General features: G+C 39.3%; 1 protein-coding gene across 2 annotated transcripts in view; it reads left to right on the top strand.

The window, feature by feature from the left end:
- The window catches only part of vcana (versican a), a 40,724-nt gene that overhangs the window by 5,410 nt on the left and 9,926 nt on the right, over nt 1–25,388 (top strand). The window contains exons 6-9 of one of the 2 annotated variants that reach the window (XM_051110052.1): nt 365–658; nt 5,791–7,014; nt 10,501–19,413; nt 19,930–25,323. In XM_051110052.1, coding sequence (XP_050966009.1) covers nt 365–658; nt 5,791–7,014; nt 10,501–19,413; nt 19,930–25,323 — 15,825 coding nt within the window. Of the gene's footprint in view, nt 1–364; nt 659–5,790; nt 7,015–10,500; nt 25,324–25,388 lie in introns of both variants that reach the window. The other variant, XM_051110051.1, reaches the window with a different exon arrangement.

Below are 25,388 nucleotides of genomic sequence, written 5' to 3'. Positions count from 1 at the left end.
GGATCACGTGACTGGGGTAATGATGCTAAACTTCAGCTTTGAATAAATTACATTTTAAAATATATTCAAACAGAAAATCTGTTTATTTTAAATAGTAAAAATATTTCAGAATTTTACTGTTTTTGCTGTACTTTGGATCAATTAAATGCAGGATTGATGAGCAGAAGAGACTTCTTTATGATAACATTAAAAATCTTATTGTTCAAAAACTTTTAATTGGTAGTGTACTTGTTAGCAAAACTTCAATAATTAAGCATATACTTATTATGTAGCTGTTTTTATGACAAACTCAAAATGCAGCTAATTTCAGATATTTCAGTTTTACAAAATGTTTCTTGTATGTGTTTTTTGTTCATTACTTCAGGTAGTGTTGACTTTGCGCCCACAATGCGTAAGATGACCTTCGATGAGGCCAAGGCTGAATGTGAAAGGATGAATGCAGCGCTGGCCTCACCTGGTCAGCTCCACGCTGCCTGGAGACGGGGCCTGGACCGCTGTGATTATGGATGGCTGTCTGATGGCAGCGCTCGCCACCCTGTCGCCATACCCCGAAGTCAGTGCGGAGGTGGTCTGCTGGGTGTCCGCACCATGTACCGCTACCAAAACCAAACAGGCTTCCCAGATCCCAATATGAGGCTAGGAGCATTCTGTTTCAAAGGTAAAAACTTTACCCTGAGCTCATGAATTGTTTACGGCATAATAAACGAACACCTGAGTGGCTGCGAGACCAGCCGCTTTACTAGCTGCTTTGACGTCAGTTCTCTCAGTATGCGTCTCATGGAGCCCTCACCCCATTACACACATAAACATGAGCTCCAGACTTACTGTGTAAGTAATGCCTCTTAGGGGGAATAAATCAAAGCAGAATATTAGTTAAGGCACACCACTTTTTGTTAATTGAGGTTCTTTTAAGTTGAGACGCCTGGTATGGAAAAGTTTACATGAGAGTTGCTCATTCTCCAGTGATTCACTGACCTCACTCTGCTGCGTTCTGGGTTGCCGCCCGTTTCTAAGGAAACCAAACTGGGCTTGGTTAACAAGAGGGTTTAAACATCCAGAGGTCCGTTCTGCCACTGTAGTGCTTTGTGGCTAAAATGACAGATGCTTGTCAGACTTTGCCTTGTGGTGTTGTAGGTACTCAGACTTCAGAACGACTTGATGTTCCCATTAGCTTGGATGACCTCATTAGAACAATATTGTGCAACCAGGGGGATTAGTCTCAAAAGATAAACACCACTGAGACACGTCCCTTTAAGGGAAAGTTAGTCTATGGCCGTTTTGGTAACGCCTTTGAGCAGATGTTTTCTATGCTAGTAATAGGCATATCAGTTAGGGATGCATATTGCTTATCAATATCAGAATGATAATGGCTGATATTAAAGTTTTTTAGCAGCCAATGTTAGGTATTTAAAGGGTTAGTTTACTCAAAAATGAAAATTCTGTCATTGATTACTCACTGTCATGTTGTTCAAAACCTGTAAGACTTTCATTCATCTTCGGAACATAGATTAAGATATTTTTGAAGAAATCCAAGAAAAGATAGTAAGAACATCGATAAAATAGTCCATATGACATCAGTGGTTCAAGTGTAATTTTATAAAGCTATGAGAAAACAAATGTAACAATTTCAGCTCTTCTGTGTCAGACACATTCACGATAGTACCGTAAAAATTTCGGCAATGCTTGATGTCACTCCATTCACTGATGCCCCATGTGAATGCACCGTTATGTGTGGAGAAAGATCCAAAGACACATAGTGAAATTTGACCTTTTTTAGGTTTTGATACCATATGAAAGCTGGGTTCAAGCCCTTTCCAAAACTGTTTTTGTCTATAGCTTGAATGTAACTAAAGTTATGGCTATCTTAAGCTGGCTGATAGCTAGAATTTTCAGCAATGGAATTTTGAGAAAAACGGGTTTAAAGTGAGACAACTTTCACTTTTAGCTCACGGGTTTAACGAGAGCTGTCTGTCAAATCAGGAGCGCTATACTGCATCTTTAAACAAACAAACTAACGTCTGTTTTCCGTTTATTATCATGAGCATAGTCTCCAAACTTTTTATCACCCCTCGTATGTTTAGATAGCACGAATAATGCAGCCTACCTTGTAGTTTACATTTAGAAAAGCGAGCGCAGCACAACTGTTTGTGCACTGTGCATAAAACAGACTGTCATCCGACTCCTCTTTAGTAACTAAATCATTCGATTCTTCATCTCTGGATGTGAAATAGTCCATTATAACATTGTTTAGGGCACTGACATCACCAAGACTAAGCAGATTGAAATGAGTAAGATTAAGTGAGCAGATACAGTACTTCAGACTGCATTGTTGCGATCCGCCATCTCACGATATTAAAAAATAAATAAATAAAAAACTTTGCGTGCCATAGTCTACACAGGACTGACAGAGAATGTGCATTAATACACCTTTATTAAATATATCTTGTGGTTTTTTGATAGGTTTAACACCACTTTTTGTGGTGTTAAGGGAAAGCACCTCAGCAGAGCGTTCTTAACATAAGAGAAATAAATGGCTATTTGTCTGCACTAAACAAGTGAATTTCGCCAAGATTTTTTCACAGTTAATAGACCGAGATGTTATAGAATAAAAATGTAATGAAAACCCAATTTTGACCAAAAAATTGACATTCGACCTATTTTATGAATTTCCTGAAAATGTTCCAGCGTGACATCCGACGGGTTTTCCCAGATCACATCACGTCTTGTCTCCCTTATGTTTCTGGATACGGCTTTTGCTGCTTAACACGCCTTTTTTTTATAACAAAGCACAGGCCTACAGCTAGCAACAAAGATGGAAAAGTGCTTAAGTGCTTAGGTGTTACCTGCTACTTTTCTTTTCCTGCCTCTTTCCCCTGTCAGTCTCTGTCCTTCCTGTCATTTGCACTAGCGCTTATCTGAACAGACATGTGAATAAAGGAGAACGCTACTACTAGAGCGCTAAAATCAGTGGGTCTCGCTAACCCCTGACCTGGGGGGTTTATCTTTTCAACTGAGGCTAATTTAGACAACCTACCCCATGCTAGGCAGGGCACTCGCCCAGAATGACAGCCACTGACTGCTGTGATAAGTAATGGACCTGGGGTTAACCCTAAACCTCGACTTTATGACCTGGTGTTTGTTTTGTCTGTTTCAGCTCTGTCATGCCTCTCTGATCCATGTTTTCTCATGTTTGTCTGCCCTGTGATGACTGTCAATGTTTGACATAGTGGCAGAGCAGCATAAAATCACATGCAACAAATATTGTGTTTTTGCCACACCTTTCTACATTAAAATATCCCATAAACCAGCAGACAATGCATCACGTGGATGACTGACATTTTTCTTAAGGGAAAAAAGTACCTCATGGCTGACATCAGACTGAATAGAAAGAGCCTGTATAATGGAGAACAGCTGGAGCCTTGGCTGCCGGCCTGTTTTATTTGAAGATGACGCCTTTTTTTGTGAACTCTGGGTAATTAAAAGCCATTAAGAGCTTGTAAGCTGTTTGTGTGAATGAAATTCAATTTGCAAAACAATTGTTAGGTTGTTGGAACCATTCTGACAGTATTCAGATAAAAGAAATCCACTGAATAGTTTAAACCCAAGTTAATCTGAGTTAATCTGATGTGCTGTTCACGCCAACCTTTGCATATTTAAAATCAAGCACTGCATACAATGAAATGTTTGAAGAGCTGTCTGTATCTAGAATGTTGTATAAAAATGACAATGCCCTTATTTTCCTTTTTATGGAGTTAAAGTGACAATCACTATCAGATTGCATAAATTGTAAAAGCTTTAACATCTAAACTCCCATTCAAAAGTTTGGGATCAGTAAGATTTTTAATTTTTATTTAAAGAAGTTTCTTATGCTCATTAAGGCTACATTTACTTGATCAAATATCCAGAAAAAAACAATAATATTGTGAAATATTATTTCAATGTAAGATAATTTTTTATGTGAATATATTTTAAAATGTAATTTATTCCTGTGATGCAATGCTGATTTTTCAGCATCATTACTCCAGTCTTCAGTATCACATGATTCTTTAGAAATGATTTTAATATGCTGTTCTTCTTATTTATCAAAGAATCCTGAAAAAAGAAACACAGGTTCCAAAAAAATATTAAGCAGCACAACTGTTTCCAACATTGATAATAAAAGTAATAAATCAGCATATTAGAATGATTTCTGAAGGATCGTGTAACACTGAAGACTGGAGTAATGGCTGATGAAAATTCAGTTTGGAATCACAGAAATAAGTTATATTTTAAAATATATTAAAATAAAAAATAAAAAAACATTATTTTATACTGTAATAGTATTTCACAGTATTACTGGTTTTTCTGTATATTTAATCAAGTAAATGCAGCTTTGGTGAGCATAAGAGAATTCCTTGAAAAAAACATTAACACTTTTGAACGGCAGTGTAAGTGTTTTTCAGCAATTGTTATTAATATAGGCCGCTCGGGGACTTGCCTTGTTTGAGCAATGCTGGGATGATGTTTCGTAATAATTTAATTATAATAATCATACAATCAAGCATAATGTCCCAAGGGATGGACTGACAGTTGTAAGCTGCTTTGAAAATTGAAATATTCCCATAGCAGAGATTTATTTAGAGTTTATGTTAATATTTTAGACACAGCAGCCTCAAAAACTGTTTGTCCAAATTTGTAAATGCAGTTCTGGATATCAAACCAAGACAACCATGTGACAAAAAGAAAATGTCATAATATCTGAATACCTCTATTATTCTTAAATAAAAGTAAATGAGATCTATATTTACACTACTGTTCAAAAGTTTGGTGGTAAGAGTTTTTATGTTTTTAGGGCTGTATTAATTTGATCAGAAATACAGTAAAAACAGAAATATTGTGCAATATTTTTGCAACTTAAAATATCTTACTGACCCCAGACTTTGGAACAGTAGTGTACATTTGTTTAACAAATAAATGTTTTTGCTTATATGTGTTATTTAAATATATAATAAATATAGGATGTAATGTGTTTTGCTTTTAAATTATAACTGAAGTGGTAATACTAGTAAAAGTGCTTTTTATGGTTCTATAGCCAAAAAGTTGCAATTTGATTACTTATTTATTTATTTATTTATTTTAGGGCTGGCAAATGATTAACGATTATTATGTATATATGAATACAAGCATATTCATGTATATATTTAAGAGAAATATGTTATTTATGTACAAAATATTTGTATTTATATATAATATAAATTCTGTAAAAATTATAATAAATACATATACTTGTAAATATTTCTTAAGTGTATACATGAATGTGCTTGTATTTATATATACATAATAATTACACACAGTACAAACACATATATTAGGCAAACTCAAACTTTTATTTTGTATGCGATTAATTGATTGCCAGCTCTTATTTATTTTATTTTATTTTATTTTGTGCTGTTCTATTTATCAGTATGGATAAAATGCACTCTATTATCTACCCTGTTGAAAAATCCAGCATATGCTGGTTAGGTATGTTTTGAAGCATGGCTACTGGTTTGAGCTGGTTTAAGCTGGTCCTTAGCTAGTCATGAGCTGGTTTGAGCTGGTTTAAGTTGGTCATGTGCTGGTCCTAAGCAGGAGCTAGTTGCTTAGGACCAGCTTAGGACCAGCATATGACCAGCTAAGAACCATCTTAAACCGGCTCAAAAAAAGCAGCCATGCTTCAAAACATACCTAACCAGCACCTGTTTTTTTCAACAGGGTATAATACAAAATACTGGGTAAACATCGCAATTTTTTTTTTTTTTTTAACTCTAGGTACTAAGCTTTTATTCAACCAGTCCTCCTGGGTGGACGTCACAGTTCAGAATGGTACAACTATGGAGCCCAGCACTGAATTCTTTACCACAGAGACCACCACAAGCCAGACTCTCTCTCCTGAGGCCAGTCCCTCTCATGCATCACAGGCCACCTTTGGTGATGGCCTGTCTCCAACAGACGCCCCTTCTATGTTTTCTACAAGCATGGCACCACCAAAGACAAGCCGTGTCCCTGAGAGACTAGAATCTGTCATCGCACCTTTAGCAGCAGCAGTCAGTGTGAAATCTGAGGAAGGCTTTCCCACAACAAAACTTCCAGATTTTGATATTAGTGATTTTGGCACTGAGAAGGCTGGTGAAGAAGCAAATGTTCGTGGAGATGTGATCCATGGAGAACTTAGTACTGCAGTTTCCAGAGCCATAGTGGAACCAATGGAGGAGACAGAGGACAAGAGTATCATTGAAGTGAGGACTGTTCTACCTGATATTTTACTCTCAGACTCTCTAAGCACAAAACCGATGTACGCAGTCGGAAAAACAGAGGAATCTTTCCTGGTTGGGGTTACGACAGATGGTGTTTTAGAATCAGAGGGCACTGTAGTGACATTAGTAAACACTGAAGAATCTGGACACAGAACTGAATTGTCCTCACTTAGTGAATCCGGCACAAAATTTCGAGCAGAGATTTTGACACAGACAGCTACTGAGACCAGTGCGGGTAAAGGCGAATCTGAATCACATGGTTCAACACAGTCGTCTTTTACACTGGCAACAGAGGCCACTTTTCTTGAGAGTGCCAAGTCTACTGTGTTCTCTGAGTATGAAGATACTGGCATTGATGTTGTTATGGCAGATCCCCCACCTCTGTCTACACAAAGATCCACCAGCTCAGAACCTGAACCTTCAGAGACCTCTAGTGGAGTTACCATCACTGATTCTAAAGTTACACCCGCTGTTTTTATGCAAAGCTCACAAACCGGAGAATCTACAGGAACCTCCATATCAACACAAAAGACATTCACCAGCTATTCAGAAAATGCAACTGTTGAACTGACTGATGGTGTTACGAAGTCACTGGGTTTGACTACACCTAGTTCAGCCACAGTAGCTGCAGAAGCAGCAACAACACCTTCACTTACTGACCACGAAACATCACATGAAGAAGCTACTTCAGGCCCTTCAGAATCCACGGACACGACCACTGATTCTGATCACTCACCAGGTACGATTTATCTGCTTTTCTTTCTTTGACGTTTCAACAAGAGATGTGTAAGGCAGGGCTACATCATATTTTGTTTAAACATTTTATGTAAATATGAACATGTAACATGAAAAGGAATAGTATATGTTCTCACCCTCTGTGGTTTTCATTCAATATCAATAACAGATTCTATATATAACTTGAAGTATGTATTATAGAAGCCCGTTTTTGCCTCTGAATAAAAAATGAAAAAGGTAATTTTGACTTTTCATCTCACAATTCTGTTTACATCTCACAATTTGACTTTTTTTTATACAAACTCACAATTCTGACTTTTTTCTCAAAATTGTGAGATATAAACTAGCAATTGTGAGTTAGAAAGTCAGAACTACAAGATATAAACATGCAATTCTGACTTTTATTAGAATTGCATGATATAAGCTTGCAATTGCAATTATAAAGTCAGAGCTGCAAAACATAAACTTGCATTAAACTCACAATTTAGTTTTTTTTTTCTAGCAATTGCAAAAGTCAGAATTGCGAGTTTTATATAATTTAATTGGTGAAAACAGGCTTCCATAGTTTGTTTTGTTTTTTATATTATTGAAACATTAAGATAACTAACAAAGGTTCTGTTTGGCTAACCTTGTGTTCGGAGAATTCAAGCTGCTAAATTCATGGTAAATTGTGCTTCATTGTCCACAAAATTATAATGTATTTTTTGGAATGAATAATTAGAATTAATAATGGTCATCATTTAGCATTATACAGTATACACATATCATATTATACATTATTTTTAAATGCAGCAACTGCTAAAAGTCTGTTCATACCAAGAACAACAACTGTAAAGATAGCAATAACTTTATTAGTGTCCACGCCACTGGAAGAGCATTCTGTTTATTATAATTAAATGCTCAAGCTCTATGAAGTCAGGTGGATTCTGAATGGTTGTTAATCTTTTAGTCATCTGTCAGTTGGAAGAAATAATTATGAAAGTATATTCCAATGATATTGTTACTTTGTGTTGTGTGGACTTCCTTATTCCCATTGAAGTAGAATGATTATTAATACTTTATCATTGTAGTTATTGTTATAATTATCATTCTAGGTATGAACATCCCTTAACAGTGCTGTCCAGGGTCCTGAAAAGTATTGTTCTATACATTTAAAAATGTACTTAGAAAGGCATTTGGCAGTACCCATGATCCCTATTTCTGTCAATCTCTAAAATGTCACTTTCTTGGCACTTTCAAAAACTTTTGTGTTCCAGCTTTCACATCCTGAAACAAAACTGCCTGCCCTATTTGCTGATTGTACAGAGCATATTGAAAGCCTTGTCAAATTTTGGATGGATACTACAGTACCATACAGCAGAGATTTAGCTTTGTGTTCTTTGTATTGCCTTTAGCAATCCTTTTTAATGGTGACAGGGGAACGCTGATTTTCAGCACTGCATTTCTTTGAGAAAGAAAGATTTACTTGATGGTTCAAACTGGTCGAAACTGTGTTCAGTAGGACTTCACTATTGAGAAATTTTGAAGCTCCAGGCCAGGGGTCTCCAATCTTGGTCCTGGAGCTCCAGTGTCCTGCAGAGTTTAGCTCCAACTTGCGTCAACACACCTTCCTGGAAGTCTCTATTATGCCTTGTAAGACCTTGATTAGCTGGTTCATGTGTGTTTAATTAAGGTTTGAGCTGTACTCGGCTGGACACCAGTCCTCCAGGACAAAGTTTGGAGACCACTGCTCCAGACAGTAACAATTACCTACACTACACCACAGGTGCAGCATAAGCTGGCAGGTCTGATCTGTTAATGAATGTTTTTTTGCCTCTATCTGGCAGAGATGGTGTCAACACAGATGATATGGATCCATTTAGTTTAGGGAGCTGTTTATTAGGGGATGCCCTAACAAATCTGTTCTTTCAAGGATTTCTGTCAGTGACTGCAGGCTTGCCAAAATAAGGCTTTGGACACATCACCAGTGTAAACACAGAGATCTGTTAATGCATTGATGTCTGGACGCTACAGCATGGCTGATGTCATCTCTACAGCAGAGTCTCCTCTGTATAGAGGCAGTTGAGAAAGTGGTAGGGGAGAGTGTTGCATTTCTATATTGGCCTGCTTGGTTGGTTGTAAGAGGAAAGTAAGGATGTAAAAATGTAATATTACGTATTTCATGTCAAAATGTTGTGACACAAAGATTAAACTAATGAGTTCAGGACATTACCCAGGTTGCTTAGGCCAGTGAGGTAATGATTTACAGACAAAAGCACATTTGTGCCTGCCGTCTGCCCTCTGCACTGCTCTCCATTTTGAGTTCGCTCCAACTTGTCTTTACCAGATGCATAAAATGACGCTGGGAACTTTGGGTTTGGCCATTCCCCTGTGTCTGAAAGTTGGACTATAGTCAAATGACTGAGAACGAGAGTTTTTTTTTTTTTTTTTTTTTTTTTTCTGTTTTGTCTGCCCAGACTTCTATTGGCTTAACCAGGTGTCTGCAGATGTTAACCTTTGTCCCTGCAGGTGTTCCCAACATCAGCTACTAATCTGGACAAGTTCAGCTTGTGGGAAATTTTGGTCTTCATATGACTTTGAAATGCATATCAATAGCTGTGTGGGATGTTTGCCTGATATGACTAATGCTGCTTTAAGATAAAATGGTAGATCTGGTAGATATGTAGTGCTTTAGTTTATGGCAGCTGGTCATGAGTCATGAGAAACAAGGACATTTAGTGGACAGGATCAGTTGTTGTGAGGTCTGTAAATATGTATGCAGTGAAAGGCCCAGTTGTGTAGTTGGTTGTAATAATGCAGTATAAAACTTGAGTTATTTTACTTAAAACAATTGCCATTTGTTTTTGTCTTCATTGACTAAAGACTTTTTTTAGCCTTTTTGTGCTTCATGTTTCAAATTAAGGAAGTAGAATTGAAATGAATGGAAATTCACAGAAATTCATGTCTATATAATGAAAAGTGAATGTTGGTTTAAGAAAGCTTTGACTGAAATATAAAAGATTATAACAGAAAAAAGTTTAGGATTGAAGATAATAGATTACCTGTGTTCAATTCAAATTCAATTCAGATTCACTTTAAATAAGTTTGACAGTTTATTCTAGGGGTCAATATGTGTTTTTCAGGGCTGATGCCAATAACGATTACAGATGAAGTAGACCGATAACTGATATTTTACACCGATATATATTTTTGGTGTAAAAAATAAAATTAATGTCAAAATTAAGATTAACATGCGCTCTGACAAAAGCTTTAAATGCTTTTAAATAATTTTATCTGCAAATTGTTTTTGAAAATGAACGATACTGTTATAAATAAAAATGCTTAATATTGGCGCCGATAATCGTACAACACCTAATTCATTTGATATCCATTAACTGACAGAAACAGGATTTTTCATTTATAATTTTTGGATGACTCTGCTACAAATGCATCCAGACAAAAAAAAGGGTAATTGAATTCAATTTCTTTGCTTTTTTCCATTTTTCAACAGTTAATCAAAGTCTGATGACTTTTGAAGAGCCACATTCTCACATTCCCCAGGTGGACAAGCCTGAGACACCTGATGATCTTCTTCCTGTGGATGGGGACACTGTTGTGGCAAGTGGAGATTTCTTGTCTTCACTACCTGTTATCATGACCCCAACGGTCAGCTTCATAAATGGCAAGATTGAGGTGACACTTCAGCCTAAAGATGTGGCAGAAGAAGTTAAAGGAGATACGTTTGGAAGTGATTCTCTTGGAGTACACGACTTAAGTGAACATGAAGACACAACATTTAAATTTGATAGTTCATTAGTGGAGGCTGGCAAAACACCATATGAATCACTGGTGTCAGGATCCTCAATAGTGTCCCCATTGTTTTCCACAACCCTTGATCCAGATATTAATTTTGGCCCAGGAGGAATAGTAGTAGAGTCCACTCCGCCATCACCTCCCATAACTACTAGCAAAGAGGAGGCACTCATATCTGAGGGAACTGTCATGTCAAGCATTTTAACCTCCACCACTGAAAAACAGTCTTCTGTAAAACCAGCAGTCCCAGTGGGATCAACAGATATTCCTTTGGATCATGATGACACTACTGTATCTTCTTCAGTGCACAGTACTAGCTTAGTAACAGAGGATAAAGTCAAAGATACAGCCGTTACAACACAGGTCATAGGAATGACAACTGAGACACATAGTAAAGAACCTGTTTCTACTCTTGACTCTATTGAAACTAGCACAGAACGTACATTTATATCATCGAGCACTGCAGCTCTAGATCTCACCGAAAGCACAGAAACAATCTCAGGGTCGAGCTCAACACATGTTGAGGCTACAGGAGAACAGATAACTGAGGCACATAGTGCAGAAACTGTTTCCTCCCTTGACACCACTGTAACTAGTACCGTCAACACTGGGGACTCAACAGAACAAATGGTCACAGGTCAAGATATATCACATACAGCTACTCTGATGGAGGACAAAGATCTGTCAGCGAGACCATCTGAATCCACCATCATTAATCTTACAGAGACTCTGTTCACCTCTGCTCAGACTGGACATTTAGATGAGACATTATCTGAAAACACTGTAACAAGCACAGTGACTATAGAGAAGACAACTGCCAAAGATGTGCTGTCATCATCACATTTTACGTTTGTTTTGGCATCTTCTGAGCCTGAAGCTTCAGGAGATGAGACCTCTGACATGTTTAGCAAGACATTCACAACAGGTCCTTTGTTGTACAAGACAACTGAATCAGAACTAGATGACACCAAAACCACAGCGACAATTTCAGTGTCTAGTTTAACAGATGTTGATGCTACAACTGGAAAAACTGATCGCTCAACAGTAAGAACAGACACAAGTCAAGACATTACATCCCACACAGCAACAACCACAGCCATGACCATTGATGTATCAGAGACTCTGTCCTTCTCCACTCAGACTGAACATTTAGAAGAGAAATTATCTGGAAGCACTGCCACAATGACTTCAGAGAAGACACCTGCCAAAGACATGCTGTCACCAAGCTCCTCATTGTACACCACAAGCAAATCAGACCAAGAACCCACCAAAACACCTTCTGACACAACAGAAACCATATCAATATACAGCTCAGCAGATGCTGATATCACAAGAGATCAGAAAACTGAGACACACCGTAGAGAACCTGTTTCCTCTCTTGGTTCCACTTCATTTAGCACAGTACATGCATTTTCATCACTGAGCACTGGTGACTCAACAGAGGAAACAGTTACAAGTAAAGATGTTACATCTTATACAGCAGCAACCACAGCTACTGTGATTGAGGACAAAGATCTGTCAGCAAAACCATCTGAATCCACCATCATTAATGTTTCAGAGACTCTGTTCTCCTCTGCTCAGACTGGACATTTAGATGAGATATTATCTGAAAGCACCGTTACAATGATCTCAGAGAAGACAACTACCAAAGATCAACTGTCACCATCAAGTTTTTCATCAAGTTTGCCACCTACAGAGTCTGAAGCTTCAGGAGATGAGACATCTGATATGTTTAGTAAAGAGTTCACAGTGACAAGTTCTTCAATTTATACTCCAACCAAATCAGATCATGAACTTACCAAAACATTGTCTGATATGACAGAAACAATCTCAGTGTCCAGCTCAACAGATGCTGAAGCTACAAGAGATCAGAAAACTGAGACACATAGTAGAGAACCTGTTTCCTCTCTGGACTCTACTTTAACTAGTGCTGTACATACATTTACATCGAGCACTAAAGACTCAACAGGGGAAACAGTTACAAGTAAAGGTGTTGCATCTCATACAGAAGCAACCACAGCTACTATTATGGAGGACAAAGATCTGTCAGCAAAACCATCTGAATCCACCATCATTAGTGTTTCAGAGACTCTATTCTCATCGACTCAGACTCGACATTTAGATGAGACATTTTCTGAAAGTGCTGTTACAATGATCTCAGAGAAGACAACAACCGAAGAGCTTCCACCTTTAAGTTTTTCTTCAATGTTGCCATTTGAAGAGCCTGAAGCTTCAGGAGATGACACCTCTGATATGTTTAGTAAAGAGTTCACAGTGACAAGTTCTTCAATTTATACTCCAACCAAATCAGACCATGAACTTACCAAAACATCATCTGATATGACAGAAATACTGTCAGTGTCCAGGTCAACAGATGTTGAAGCTACCAGAGATCAGACAACTGAGACACATAGTAGAGAACCTGTATCCTTTATTGCCTCTACTATAGGTAGTGTTTTACGTACGTTTACATATTTGAGTACTGGGGACTCAACAGGAGAAACAGTTACAAGTAAAGGCACATCACATACAGCAGCAACCACAGCTACTATGATGGAGGACAAAGACCTGTCAGCAAAACCATCTGAATCCACCATCATTAATGTTTCAGAGACTCTGTTCTCCTCTGCTCAGACTGGACATTTAGATGAGAAATTATCTAAAAGCACTGTTACAGTGATCTCAGAGAAGACAACTGCCAAAGATCAACTGTCATCATCTAGTTTTTCTTCAAGCTTGACGTCCATGGATTCTGAAGCTTCGGGAGATGAAACCACTGATATGTTCAGCAAAGAGTTCAGAGCAAGAAGTTCTTCTCTTTATACTTCAACTAAATCAGACCTAGAACTTACCAAAACGTCATCTGACACAACAGAAACAGTATCAGTGTCCAGCTCAACAGATGCTGAAGCTACAAGAGATCAGACAACTGAGACACATAGTAGAGAAACTATAACTAGTGCTGTACATACATTTTTATCACTGAGCACTGAGGACTCAACAGAAGAAACAGTTACAAGTAAATATGTAACATCTCATATAGCAACAACAATAGCTACTATGATGGAGGACAAAGATCTGTCAGCAAAACCATCTGAATCCACCATCATTGATGTTTCAGAGACTCTGTTCTCCTCTGCTCAGACTGGACATTTAGACAAGACATTATCTGAAAGCACTGTTACAATGATTTTGGACAAGACAACTTCCAAAGATATACTTTCACCATCAAGTGTTTCTTTAAGTTTTCCATCTACAGAGTCGGAGGCTTCAGGAGATGAAACCTCTGATATGTTTAGCAAAGAGTTCACAACAACAAGTTTTTCACTTTATGCTCCAACCAAATCAGACCATGAACTTACCAAAACATCATCTGACACAACAGAAACAATCTCAGTGTCCAGCTCAACGGATGCTGAAACTACAAGAGATCAGACAACTGGGACACATACTAGAGAAACTGTTTTCTCTCTTGACTCTACTGTAACTAGTGCTGTACATACATTTTCATCACTGAGCACTGGGGACTCAATAAGAGAAACATTCACAATTAAAGATGTTACATCACATACAGCAGCAACCACAGCTACTATGGTGGATGACAAAGATCTGTCAGCAAAACAATCTGAATCGACTATCATTAATGTTTCGGATACTCTGCCTTCAACTGCTCAGACTGGACATTTAGACAAGACATTATCTGAAAGCACTGTTACAACAATCTCAGAAAAGACAACTGCTAACGATGTGCCGTCACCGTTAAGTATTTCTTCAAGTTTGCCATCTACGGAGTTTGAAGCTTCAGGAGATGAGACCTCTGATTTGTTTAGCAAAGAGTTCACAACAAGTTCTTCACTTTATACTCCAACCAAATCAGATGAAAAAATTACCAAAACATCATCTGACACGACAGAAAAAATCTCAGTGTCCAGCTCCACAGATGCCGAAGCTACAAGGGATCAGACAACTGAGACACATACTAGAGAACTTACCTACTTAACTAGTGCTGAACATACATTTTCATCACTGAGCACTGGGGACTCAACAGGACAAACAGTTACAAGTAAAGATGCAACATCACATATAGCAGTAACCACAGTTACTGTGATGGAGGACAAAGTTCTGTCAGCAAAACCATCTGAATCCACCATCATTAACGTCTCAGAGACTCTGTTCTCCTCTGTTCAGACTGGACATTTAGGTGAGACATTATCTGAAAGCACTGTTACACTAATCTCAGAGAAGACAACTACCAAAGATGTGCTGTCACCTTCAAGTTTTTCATCAAGTTTGACATCCGTGGAGTCTGAAGCTTCAGGAGATGAGACCTCTGATACGTTTAGCAAAGAGTTCACAACAACAAGTTCTTCACTTTATACACCAACTAAATCAGATCATGAACTTACCAAAACACCATCTGACACAACAGAAACAATTCCAGTGTCCAGCTCAATGGATGCTGAAGCTACAAGGGATCGGACAACTGAGCCACATAGTAGAGAACCTGTTTCCTTTATTGACTCTACTGTAGATATGTTTTCATCTCTGACCACTGGTGATTCAACAGAGGAAACAGTTACAAGTAACAGTGTTACATCTCACACAGTAGCAACCACAGCTACTATGATGGAGGACAAAGATCTGTCAGTAAAACCATCTGAATCCACCTTTATTAATGTTTCAGAGACTCTGTTCTCCTCTGCTCAGACTGGACATTTAGATGAGACATTACCTGAAAGCACCGTTACAGTGATTTTGGACAAGACAACTGCCGAAGATGGGCTGTCACCATCAAGTTTTACTTCAAGCTTGACGTCCATGGATTCTGAAGCTTCAGGAGATGAAACCGCTGATATGTTCAGCAAAGAGTTCACAACAAGAAGTTTTTCCTCTGCTCACACTGGACATTTAGATGAGAAATTATCTGAAAGCACTGTTACAATGATCTCAGAGAAGACAACTGTCAAAGATCAACGGTCACCATCAAGCTTTTCTTCAAGTTTGCCATCTACAGAGTTCGAAGCTTCAGGAGATGAGACCTCTGATATGTTTAGCAAAGTGTTCACAACAAGTTCTTCAATTTATACTCCAACCAAATCAGACCATGAATTTACCAAAACATCATCTGACACAACAGAAACAACCTCACAACAAACTGTAACTAGTGCTGTACATACATTTTCATCATTGAGCACTAAAGACTCAACAGGAGAAACTGTTACAAGTAAAGATGTAACACCTCATACAGCAATGACCACAGCTACTATAATGGAGGAGAAGACAACTGCCAAAGATCTACAGTCACCAACAAATATTTCTTCAAGTTTGCCATCTACAGAGTCTGAGGGTTCAGGAGATGAGACCTCTGATATGTTTAGCAAAGAGTTCACAACAACAAGTTCTTCACTTTATACTCCAACGAAATCAGACCAAGAACTTGCCAAAACATCATCTTACACAACAGAAGCAACTTCAGTTTCCAGGTCAACAGACGTTGAAGCTACAAGAGATCAGACAACTGTTTCTCATAGTACAGAAACAATAACTAGTGATGTACATACATTTTTATCACTGAGCACTGGGGAGTCAACCGGAGAAACTGTTACAAGTAAAAATGTAACACCTCATACAGCAATGACCCCAGCTACTATGATTGAGGACAAAGATCTGTCAGCAAAACCATCTGAGTCTACCATCATTAATGTTTCAGAGACTCTGTTATCCTCTGCTCAGACTGGACATTTAGATGAGACATTTTCTGAAAGCACTGCTACAATGATCTCAGAAAAGACAACTACCAAAGATCAACGGTCACCATCAAGTTTTTCTTTACATTTTCCATTTGCAGAATCTGAAGCTTCAGGAGATGAAACCTCTGATATGTTTAGCAAAGGGTTCACAACAACAAGTTCTCTAGTTTATACTACAACTAAGTCAGACCATGAACTTTCCAAAACATCATCTGACACAACAGAAACAATCTCAGTGTCCAGCGCAACAGATGCTGAAGCTACAAGTGATCAGACAACTGAGACACACAGTAGAGAACCTGTTTCTTCTTTTGACTCTACTGTAACTAGTGCTGTACATACATTTTCATCCACGGTCACTGGGGGCTCTACAGCAGAAACAGTTACAAGTAAAGATGTTACATCACATACTGTAGCAACCACAGCTACTATGGTGGAGGTCAAAGATCTGTCAGCAAAACCATCTGAATCCACCATCATTAACGTTTCAGAAGCTCTGTTCTCCTCTGCTCAGACTAGAGACTTAGATGAGACATTATCTGAAAGCACTGTTACAATGATCTCGGAGAAGACAACTGCCAAAGATGTGCTGTCACCTTCAAGTTTTTCTTCAAGCTTAATGTCATTGGTCTCTGAAGCTTCAGGAGATGACACCTCTGATATGTTTAGCAAAGAGTTCACAACAACAAGTTCTCCAGTTTCTACTACAACTAAATCAGACCATGAACTTTCCAAAACATCATCTGACACAACAGAAACAGTCTCAGCGTCTAGCGCAACAGATGCTAAGGCTACAACAGATCAGACCACTGAGACACACAGTAGAGAACCAGTTTCTTCTTTTGACTCTACTGTAACTAGTGATGTGCATACATTTTCATCCATGAGCACTGGGGACTCCAAAAGAGAAACAGCTACAAGTGAAAATGTTACGTCACATATAGCAACAATTACAGCTACACTAATGGAGGACAAAGATCTGTTAGCAAAACCATCTGAATCCACCATCATGAATGTTTCAGAGACTCTGTTCTCCTCTGCTCAGACTGGACGTTTAGATGAGATGTTATCTGAAAGCACTGTTACAATGATCTCAGAAAAGACAACTACTAAAGATCATCTGTCACCTTCAAGTTTTTCTTCAAGTTTGCCATATACAGAGGCTGAAGCTTCAGGAGATGAGACCTCTGATATGTTTAGCAAAGGGTTCACAACAGGTTCTTCACTTTATACTCCAACCAAATCAGACCATGAACTTACCAAAACACCATCTGAGACAACAGAAATAATCCCAGTGTCCAGTTCAACAGATGCCGAAGCTACAAGAGATCAGACAACTGAGACACGTAGTAATGAAACTTTAACTAGTGCTGTACATACATTTTCATCACAGAGCACTGGGGACTCAACACGGCAACAAGGTGTTACATCACATACAGCAGCAACCACAGTTACAATAATGGAAGAGAAAGATCTGTCAGCAAAACCATCTGAATCCACCATCATTAATGTTTCAGAGACTTTGTTTTCCTCTGCTCACACTGGATATTTAGATGAGAAATTATCTGAAAGCATTGTTGCAATGATCTCAGAGAAGACAACTACCAAAGATGTGCTGTCACCTTCAAGTTTTTCTTCAAGTTTGACATTCATGGAGTCTGAAGCTTCAGGAGATGAGACTACTGATGTGTTTAGCAAAGAGTTTACAACAAGTTCTTCACTTAATACTTCAGCCAGATCAGACAAAGAACTTACCAAAACATCATCTGACACAATAGATACCATCTCCGTGTCCAAATCAACAGTTGCTGAAGGTACAAGTGATCAGACAACTGAGACACATAGTAGAGGAACTGTCTCCTCTCTTGACTCTACTGTACATACATTTTCATCACTGAGCACTGGGTACTCCACAAGAGAAACGGTTACAAGTAAAGGTATTACATCTCATACAGCAGCAACCACAGCTACTATGATTGATGACAAAGATCTGTCAGCTAAACCATCTGAATCCACAATCATTAATGTTTCAGAGACTCTGTTCTCCTCTGCTCAGACTGGACATTTAGACGAGACATTATCTGAAAGCACTGTTACAATGGCATCTTTGGCTGTTACAACTGCCAAAGATGTACCATCATCAAGTTTTCCTTTAAGTTTGCCATCTACAGAGTCTGAAGCTTCAGGAGATGAGACCTCTGATATCTTTAGCAAAGAGTTCACAACAACAATTTCTTTATTTTATACTCCAACCAAATCTGACCATGAACTTACCAAAACATCATCTGACTCAACAGAAACCATCTCAATGTCCAGGTCAACAGATGCTAAAGCTACAAGAGATCAGACAACTGAGACACATACTAGAGAAACTATTTCCTCTCTTGACTCTACTGTACATACATTTTCATCACTGAGCACAGTGGACTTCTCAGGAGAAACAGTTTCAAGTAAAGATGCAACATCTCATACAGCAGCAACCACGGCTACTGTGATTGAGGACAAAGATCTGTCAGCAAAACCATCTGAATCCACCATCATTAATATTTCAGAGACTCTGTTCTCCTCTGCTCAGACTGGACATTTAGATGAGACATTATCTGAAAGCACTGTTACACTGATCTCAGAGAAGACAACTACCAAAGATGTGCTGTCACCTTCAAGCTTTTCTTCAAGTTTGACGTCCGTGGAGTCTGAAGCTTCAGGAGATGAGATTACTGAAATATTTAGCAGAGAGTTCACAACAACAAGTTCTTCACTTTATACTTCAGCCAAATCAGACCAAGAACTTACCAAAACATCATCTGACACAATAGATACCATCTCCGCGTCAAAGTCAACAGATGCTGAAGCTACAAGTGGTCAGACAACTGAGACACATAGTAGTGAAACTGTCTCCTCTCTTGACTCTACTGTACATACATTTTCATCACTGAGCACTGTGGACTCCACAGGACAAACAGTTACAAGTAAAGTTGTTACATCATATACAGCAGCAGCCACAGATACTATGATGGAGGACAAAGATCTGTCAGCAAAACCATCTGAACCCACCCTCATTAACGCTTCGGAGACTCAGTTCTCCTCTGCCCAAACAGTACATTTAGACAAGACATTATCTGAAAGCACTGTTACAATGGTCTCAGAGAAGACAACTGCCAAAGATGTGCTGTCACCTTCAAGTTTTACTTCAATCTTGACGTCCATGGATTCTGAAGCTTCAGGAGATGAGACCACTCCTATGTTTAGCAAAGAGTTCACAACAAGTTCTTCACTGTATACTCCAACAAAATCAGACGAAGAACTTACCAAAACATCATTTGACTCAACAGAAACCATCTCAGTGTCCAGGTCAACAGATGCTGAAGCAACAAGAGATCAGACAACTGAGACGCATAGTACAGAAACTGTTTCCTCTCTCGACTCTACTGTACATATGTTTTCATCACTGAGCACAGGGGACTCCACAGGACAAACAGTTACAAGTAAAGGTGTTGCATCACAAACTGCCACACAAACCCTTTCTACAGTACCTGCTGAAGATCTGACCAATGCAAGCTCAGTGTGGACCTCCACTGATGCAGATATCCCAAGAATTAAGCCAACAGAGAGACATCAAACAGTAACTGTTTCCACTTTTGTCTCTAAGATCTCAGATGAAGCAGTTCAGCAAGAAGTTTCCAGTGATAAAGATAGAGACACACTGACAACTAAAACATATGATCATTACATTGTAGCCACTGATGAGGCAGAAATTCATGAGACTGACCACACATCAGAGCCTGTGAGACCTGCAAGTTCTTCACATTCCGCTTCATCAATAAATGAGTTGTTTTCAAGCACAGTCCAAACAGTAGTTACAGACTCAACTTCTGATCAAGGAAGTGGAGACATTACAGAAAATGAAGTGGCGGAAGATGACGGCTCTGGTGAAATATCCTCTTCTGTTGTAGTATCAGTACCTCACCATGTTACACCATCAGATGACAAGACAACTGCTGCTGGCATTGAGTCAACTCCTGCTTTTGGAGTGCAGCCGTCAGAGAACATGACAGCAACAATAGACGTTACAACAACTGTGAGTGAAGGAGCTATACCAAGCTCATTTTTTACTCTCACAGAGGTAGAAGTCTCTGGTCAGCAGACACCAAAGATGTTCACCACAGGTCCCTCATCTATGATCAGAACAGTCACAAGTCAAGAGGTCATAACATCTCAAAAAGAGATTGTCTCTTCAATAACTGAATTTTCCATGATTAGAACTTCTCATGCTATTACCGAATCAGAGTTGACTAAACACACCACAGAAACAATGCCTACATTTTCTAGCAAAATCCATAGCAAGCATACAACAGTTTTATCTGATGCAGAGGATGACACAACAGATGATGAAGGATCAGGGGTGTCCCCTGTCACGCATGTTTCATCAGCAGCCAACAAAACTCAAACTGGTTCTCCTACAGTTCATATAACTGGCACTGCCTTCACAGAACGTGACAGAGACATCACTGTAACACAAAATCCAAGCCGTATCACATCTGTCTTTGTAGAGAGGGAAGGCTCAGGTATTGTAGAAGATGACCAAGAAACTACTCAACCAGAAGGATCTGGTGAAGAGGACACAGTGAGTCCAACAGAGGAAATGAATGACAATTATACTGTGGCCACTGATGAGGCAGAACTCAGTGAGGCTAACCGCACATCAGAGCCAGCAAGTTCTTCCCATTCCACGTCCTTCACAACTAAATCAACATTGTTGCCTAGCACGGCCCAAACAGCACTGAGATCTTTATCTACTGAAGGTAGTGACAAGACAGCTGAAAGTAAAGTGGATGAAGATGATGACTCTAGAGGTGAAATATCCCCAGCAGCTCTTGAGTCAGTTTCTCCTCAAGAAACATCCTCTGAGGACAAATCAACTTCTACTACAATCACACAACCACAGAGAACTGAAGCTACAACACCTGCTACAGTACTGTCAAGCACATCTAAGGCTTTATCAGTTTTAGAAACACAAAAGAGTACCTTACAGCCAAGCACTCCAGAAACTGACCTAAATGGGTTTGCATTATCAACCACAGAGGATTACAAGGACTTTACTTCACCAGGAGATCCTACTGATGAGATATCCAAAACACCAACAACTGAGGCATATGAGGATCTCACTGTAAGAACTGATGAGGCAGAAGTTGATGAGACTGAGGAGAAAACAGGTTTCTCAAGTGTTACATCTGTCACTGGCAGTACAGATTTCATATATCAGTCAACTTCATTCCCTCAGTTTCTGAGTTCCACCCAGTCAACTGCAACATTTACAACTTCACTTTCAGAGGATGGCAGTGGGGAAGACTCAACCGAGGGGGATGGAGCAGAAGATGATGGATCAGGTGATGATACAACTCCTGTGACATCTTCACCTTTGCTATCAAGCTCAAAGATAACAGAAACAACCATTAGCATGACACCCTTTAGCTCAGTCAACAGTGGACAGTACAGTACAGCCAGAGTTGTTTCACAGGGTGCTGAAAGTTTCTCTCTGGTCTCAGTGACGGCACCAACAGAGCAGGAACATACTGGTGTTTCTGTCTCAGATATAGCAGCCACTAGCTTTACAGCTCCTGGAACACCATCTGGTGTGATAACCAGCCACACTAAATTGCCTTCTTTCGTGACACCTCAAGATCCTGTGTCCACCTCTACTCCATTCGTCTTCTCGAAGGGAAGTGCTGATCAGCAAGTCACTCCAACAAGCACAGTCTTAATATTCACAGAAGAGGAGGAAGACGAAGATAAGCTGTTTTCAACTGTAACTGAGAGTATGACAGATCATAGCATCAAACAAGAAGATTTCACTAAGGATGACATGATTATTGATGCAGATACTATGTCTGTTTTAGAGCAGTCTTCAGCCTTCGCCCCTACAATTGCTACAGAAGAAGCAGCTGGGGTAACCCCAATTGTCATGACTGCACAACCCTCAAGCTTTATGACGAAGGAACCAGAGGGATCTGGAATGGATGGCTCTGAGTTACCTCAGTTACATGTGTCATTTGAAACCACAACAGACAGGTTAATAGTTACACAAACCCAGTCAACCCCAGACATTCTGCAGAGCAGTTCAACATATTTAGAAGAGGAAACACAAGAGGCTACTGATGCTGATGTACCTGAACACACACAAGATGTTCAAACCGCCACAGTATCTACAATGGAGACACTGACTGATGACTTCTCAGGAGACACTTTGTCTACTGATGATGATATTCTGGAAGCATCCACTTTAACTCCCATGACATCTCAAGTTTCCACAGAAGAAATTGTCTCAACCGAAGAGGACCTATCTGAAGATGTATCAACACAAGCTTCTTTGCCGTTGCATACAATATCTTCTAAGGTGGAAGCTTCAAGTGAATCATCTGACCAATATGAACCTAGTCAAACAACTATGTCCAGTCACCTTTTCAGTTCATCCATTGCTGTTACAAGTAGTTCTCTTTATGTTGATACTGTTTCACCTGAAGAGGAAATTAACTCTACTCAAGATGAGGTAACAGATTCTGGAGAAACTGTTTCTTCACAACATTCAGATGAGATCACAGACTCTGAACAGTCAGTTTCTCCAGTATCGGATTTAACAAGCACTGCATCTTTCCATACTGCATCAAGTGCTAGCATGACTAAAACTGCCAAAGCCACTACAAGTACATACACCAAAACAGCAGCAACAGATGATAATGACCTAACAGCTGACACAGAGGAAACATACATGACAAGTGTTGATGGCACTGAGGAAACCACAAGTCCATTATTTTTTTCAACAGATGATGGCTCAGGTGATCAAACAATTGAAATGGTTACAAGACTGTCTGATTCAACAGACTCTCCTTTAATAACTAAAGATGATTCAGTGTTATCATCTAGAGAGAGTGATATTAAGTTTCACTTTGGAACAATGCCTTTGCCTGAAGCAATTACAGTAACTGATGAGGAACTACATCACCAAGCTTTGTCTGAGATGACAGTGACACATAAGCCCAGTACAGACATCGGGATTGATGAAGGCCTGCCATTGCCATCAACAGTCATTCCCACACTTCTTATATCTGCATCAAAGTTTAATATGACTACGAACGTAGTAACATTAGTAGGATCTCCTTCATCTACAAACATGCCAGGGCTGAGTGACAAAACAGAAGCTCCACTTTCCTCTGAGGCAGAGACAGATGACGTGATGGATTATGATACAAAAACGGAACCCTACAATGTATATTCCATGCCAGATTTCATGAACAGCACAAACATCGAAGATGAGACTGGCTTAGACATTAGCTCAGGAATTGTAACTAGCATTGATGACATCACCCAACCTGAAGGTGAAAAGAGCTTCACCACCTCACCACCTGATGTTGAGACAAGCTTTGAGATCACCTCACAGCTTGATGTGGAGACTGATTTTGAGACCACCTCACAGCCTGATGTTGAGACTACCTTTGAGACCACCTCAGAATCAAAAATTGACACTGTCACGGAGACATCAAAACCTGAAGAGGACAGTGCAACAAATGCTGATGAAATCACACATGCAGAAGTTTTGAATACTGAGACCACATCACAGCCTGATGTTGAGACTGATTTTGAGACCACCTCACAGCTTGATGTGGAGACAGATTTTGAGACCACTTCAGAATCAAAAATTGACGCTGGCACTGAGACATCAAAACCTGAGGAGGACAGTGCAACAAATGCTGATGAAATCACACAAGTAGAAGTTTTGAATACTGAGACCACCTCACAGCCTGATGTCGAGACTGGTTTTGACACCACCTCAGAGCTTGATGTGTCGACTGGTTTTGAGACCACCTCACAGTCTGATGTTGAGACTAGTTTTGAGACCACCTCACAGCTTGAAGCTGAAACCAGCTATGAGACCATTGACACTGGCTTTGAAACCTCAAAACCTGAGGAGGACAGTGTAACAGGTGCTGATGAAAACACACAAGCAGAAGTTTTAAATAGTGAGACCACCACTCAGCTTGACACTGAAAGTTTTGAGACAACCATGCAACCAGACATTGAAAATAAAACTACTTTTGAGAGTAATGCTTCAGTCACCAGCTCACTAAGCAGTGGAACAAGTAATACAGAGAGCAGCACATCTGGAGAGGTACATCACAACACCACATCATCCAGTAAGCCTCACATCACAACAAGACTTTCTGATGTCACAGATAAACCAAGTTCCACTGCTATAAGTGAAGAAAAACTGTTGGAAGAAAGAGTTGAGCTTACAGCCCAATCTGAACAAACTGACACAGGATTCAGGACCATCACGCAACCTCAATATGATGGTTCTGTAACTTCCAGTAGTTTGAAGAGCAGCTTAGAGGAAGATTCAGTTATCATCCCATCATCTGCTGAGGTTCAGGCAGTAATTCTGTCTACTGCAACAACTTCACCTTTACTTCTGACACCTGAGTCTGATATAAAGATTGTCAGTAAGGAAACTTCCTCAAGGAAACAAGAGGCAGCTGGTCAGATTGAGGAAGCTGTAACTCTTCCAACTGAGACTCCAATTCAGGAAGATCAGGTGACATCATCAGTACCTACAACCACAACCCAGAGTGAGACTGCAACACCATTTTCCTCTCATGAACACATTTCTGAGGCCACTTTGGTTAAAAGCTCATCTTCAAGTGCACAAAATGAAAGCACAACACAGAGTACAGCAGACCTTCCATACACAATGATCGGGCAGACATTTGATATTCCAGGTAGGATGTAAACACTGTTTTAAAGACCAGTTTAACAAAATGCATATACTATTTCTATACCTATA

This window comes from Labeo rohita, chromosome 5 (genome assembly GCF_022985175.1).
Source record: "Labeo rohita strain BAU-BD-2019 chromosome 5, IGBB_LRoh.1.0, whole genome shotgun sequence".
Classification (NCBI taxonomy): Eukaryota; Metazoa; Chordata; class Actinopteri; order Cypriniformes; family Cyprinidae; genus Labeo; species Labeo rohita.
The sequence above is the reverse complement of the archived record's forward strand: the minus strand, read 5'-3'. Positions and strand labels throughout refer to the sequence as shown.